Source organism: Neoarius graeffei, chromosome 10 (genome assembly GCF_027579695.1).
Source record: "Neoarius graeffei isolate fNeoGra1 chromosome 10, fNeoGra1.pri, whole genome shotgun sequence".
Taxonomy (NCBI): Eukaryota; Metazoa; Chordata; class Actinopteri; order Siluriformes; family Ariidae; genus Neoarius; species Neoarius graeffei.
In genome coordinates, this window is record NC_083578.1 from 17,067,755 (window position 1) to 17,071,048 (window position 3,294).

The 3,294-nt window shown below is 42.5% G+C and overlaps 1 protein-coding gene across 1 annotated transcript; it reads right to left on the reverse strand.

The window, feature by feature from the left end:
• Positions 1–1,905: 1,905 nt before the first annotated feature.
• foxb2 (forkhead box B2) lies at positions 1,906–2,838 on the reverse strand. Its single transcript, XM_060930712.1, has one exon. It carries the CDS (start codon positions 2,836–2,838, stop codon positions 1,906–1,908), a length of 933 nt encoding a protein of 310 aa, XP_060786695.1.
• Between the last annotated feature and the right edge of the window lie 456 nt (positions 2,839–3,294).

Genomic DNA, 3,294 nt, shown 5'->3' on the forward strand with positions numbered 1-3,294 from the left:
TGCTAAACCAACATTAAAAATCTTAGTGAAAGGATAAACAGAAAATGACAAGTCATTTTATGAAGCCATAATGTAGTGTTTGTAGATCTAGTGGATTGTAGCACTTGCACCAAACCTTGTACTGTATTTGCATCAACCTTTTTAATATTTACCCCCCACCCCCAACACCACTCCCACCCCCTTCCATTCTTTCCACTACTGTCTTGCACTTGTTTCTGGTCCACTTGTGAGAATGAAAACGCGAAGTCTTGCCGCATTTCTGTCACTGTCAGCTCCTTTAACAGCTCTGCCCTTGACTAGGATTCTGCCTCACTTGCTTTGGAGAAATGTAACTGCTCATAGATTTAAATGATTGTCGAAAGGGCTGGTGACCAGAAAGAGATCATATTTAGCAGAGAAATGTTAAAGCATGATGGACAATTAAGCAATTTCTCTTTATGAAAAGCAAAAAGAATAGGATTAGAATTAAATGAGGAGCAACAGGTCTTCCTGATCTGATCTTCCACCTCAACAAAGGTGATCTGAAAGCTGTTGAAACAGCACTATTGAGAAAATGTAATTATTTAAGTTAATGTGTAAAGATAAATTTACTACTACTATCTACTACTACTACTACTACTACTAATAATAATAATAATAATAAAGAACTGCCATACCTACATGCTATTGTTGAAATTTTTATTTTCCATTAAAATATAATTCGATTACCTTTTATCGAAGGATAAATAAATTTATCCCACAAAAATCTATGTCTTTAACTATCCTTAAAAAGGCATTCTCAGACATCTGAATTCATTCTGTTTTGATTTCTGATTTAAGAGCAGCACATATTAAAATATTCAGTACACAAAAATGAGGAATGATCGCACCCAGACTATGGGGTAAAAGACAAAAAAAGGAAAGGAGTCAACATTAAATCAAATTAGATTTATTTTAGAAAAAGGTGTCATTATAAATATTTTAGGGGGATACTGATATCCCCAAAACATCTCATTTGACTTCCTTATCTAGTCCAGTGTTCACCACAATAAATCATTCAATATACTACAAATATACCATTCCCCATATATTAGGCGATTCAATTTAGCTGTGGAATTAAGGCTGTTTGTAGGAAGAAAATCATATTTTAAAATGAGTAAGGACCTCGTTAAAATAGTCCTCACATATTTCTAAGCACACCATAACAGTTAGCATTTCTGTACATAAAACATTTCAGCATCTTTCCTTCTTCTTTTTTTTTTAAACAGCAATTTCACATTTCAACTTTGGGTTTCATTTAATGACAGCATTTCTTCCCAACACAGTGCATTCCAGAAGAGCGTCTTTACAAAGGCAATCATGCATGCCAGGCATGCTATAATGTGTACAAATATTATTCAATATGCGTTATATTGATTTGACTTTATACAATTTGGTAGCACAGATTTACAGAATACAAAAGTCATTTATACAGTCAACAGGGAGTCAAAAGAAAAGCAGAGTCAAGTGATACAGCCTAAATCAGGCTCCTTCAATTTATAAATGATACAAAAAAAAAATTCTCGGAAAACATCGATAGTGTTTAATCATGATTGTTACTACATATATAGAGCCTACCTGCAAACAGCCTACCTAAGTTTTGCGAGAGAAGTGCAATATGCAAATGAAACAGGATGTATTTATACAGGAGAGAGAGAGAGAGAGAGAGAGAGAGAGAGAGAGAGAGAGAGAGAGAGAGAGAGAGAGATACAATGCCGTTATCAGCACCTAAGAAGCATCTAAGTTCACGATTAAAGAAAGCAAAATGTCACACTCCATGAGATCTTTATCAGTCCCTTGTTGTTACTTGGATGGATGGAATAGTGTCCAAAGCATGCAGCAGTACGTACCCCCACATCACGACACTCTTACAGTATCAATTTCATTTCAGGACTGAAGCAAAGAGGGATGAAGAGCTCCAGTTTTGTCCTCCATCAGATCTGTTGCTTCTCTGTCCATCCGGCTGCAGAGCTGAGCCGACCCTGGTGCCAGGCCTGTCAGAGACGGCACAGCACCCAGTGTTGGTGTGGGCTTAATGGGAACAGGCACAGCAGGCATGTTAGGGCTTCCTGCATGGTGGTACAGCCCCTTGACCGCCACCCCAAACGGTGGGTACTCAGATGAGACAGGGGTTGATTCAGAGAGCACACCTACATGTGGCCACACCGAGTTGACCACACTAGGTACTGAGTAGCCCAGATGATGCATGACAGAAGCAATGGGCAGCCCGCCGGCCATCACCCCCTTGTAGTCTCGTCCGATCAGGCTCTCAATTGCAAATGGGTGTTTGAAGCCTCCGCTCTGCCCACTCCCCAATGCGTAGTTCTGGAAGTGGGACAGGCGCCCTACCGTGCCCAGGTAATCAGGGTGCCCCATACTAAGCTTGTTTGCATGCTGGTGTGCATGATGTGGGTGATGATGCTGGGCGTGAGGGTGGTACGGGTGAAGGATGGGGGTACTCTTGCAGGCGGCATGCTCCATCCGGAGCACCTTGAAGCGCTTGCGACGGCGCAGGAAGCTGCCGTTCTCGAACATGTCGCCACAGTCCGGGTGCAGTGCCCAGAAACTGCCCTTGCCAGGCTGGTCGGGGCGTCGTGGGATCTTGATGAAGCAGTCGTTGAAGGAGAGGTTGTGGCGGAGCGAGTTCTGCCAGCGCTGAGTGTTCTCGCGGTAGTATGGGAAGCGGTCCATGATGAATTTGTAGATGTCGCTCAGGGGGAGCATCTTCTCTGAGGAGTTCTGGATGGCCATGGCAGTCAGAGAGATGTACGAGTAAGGAGGTTTCTGGTCACTGTACGAGTTCTTGCCTGGCCGAGGCATGGCTTTGAGTAGTGTTGTGGTTCTTTTCAGAATATCTGAGCTCAGCAATGTGAGTGTAATTTCTCTAATCTGAGAAATCTTCCCAGTAGAAAAAAAGGACATCCATGATCAGGTCCAGTGCTTGGATATGTCTGGCCTGGGTTTTTTTTTTTGCTCCTAAATCTATTTGTGGTTGCAATCAGAATCAAAATGAGATCAAGCAAGGTGTAAAATTAAAAAAATAATAATAATAATAAACAAATACATTCAGTCAGACTAATTCTTAAGCGGCGTGTTAAAAGCGAAGGAAAAGATGACGCACACGGTCGCTGTATGAAAGACTTTGAAAAGTTACCTTGTGCGCCATGGGTTCGCGTCCTGTGTGCCAGCGTGCCAAGTGACGGAGCCGCAGTGACGCGCGCCGAGCTGCAGCTTCACCACAGCCCGACTTTTATGCGCTCGTCGCTCCACGACCCT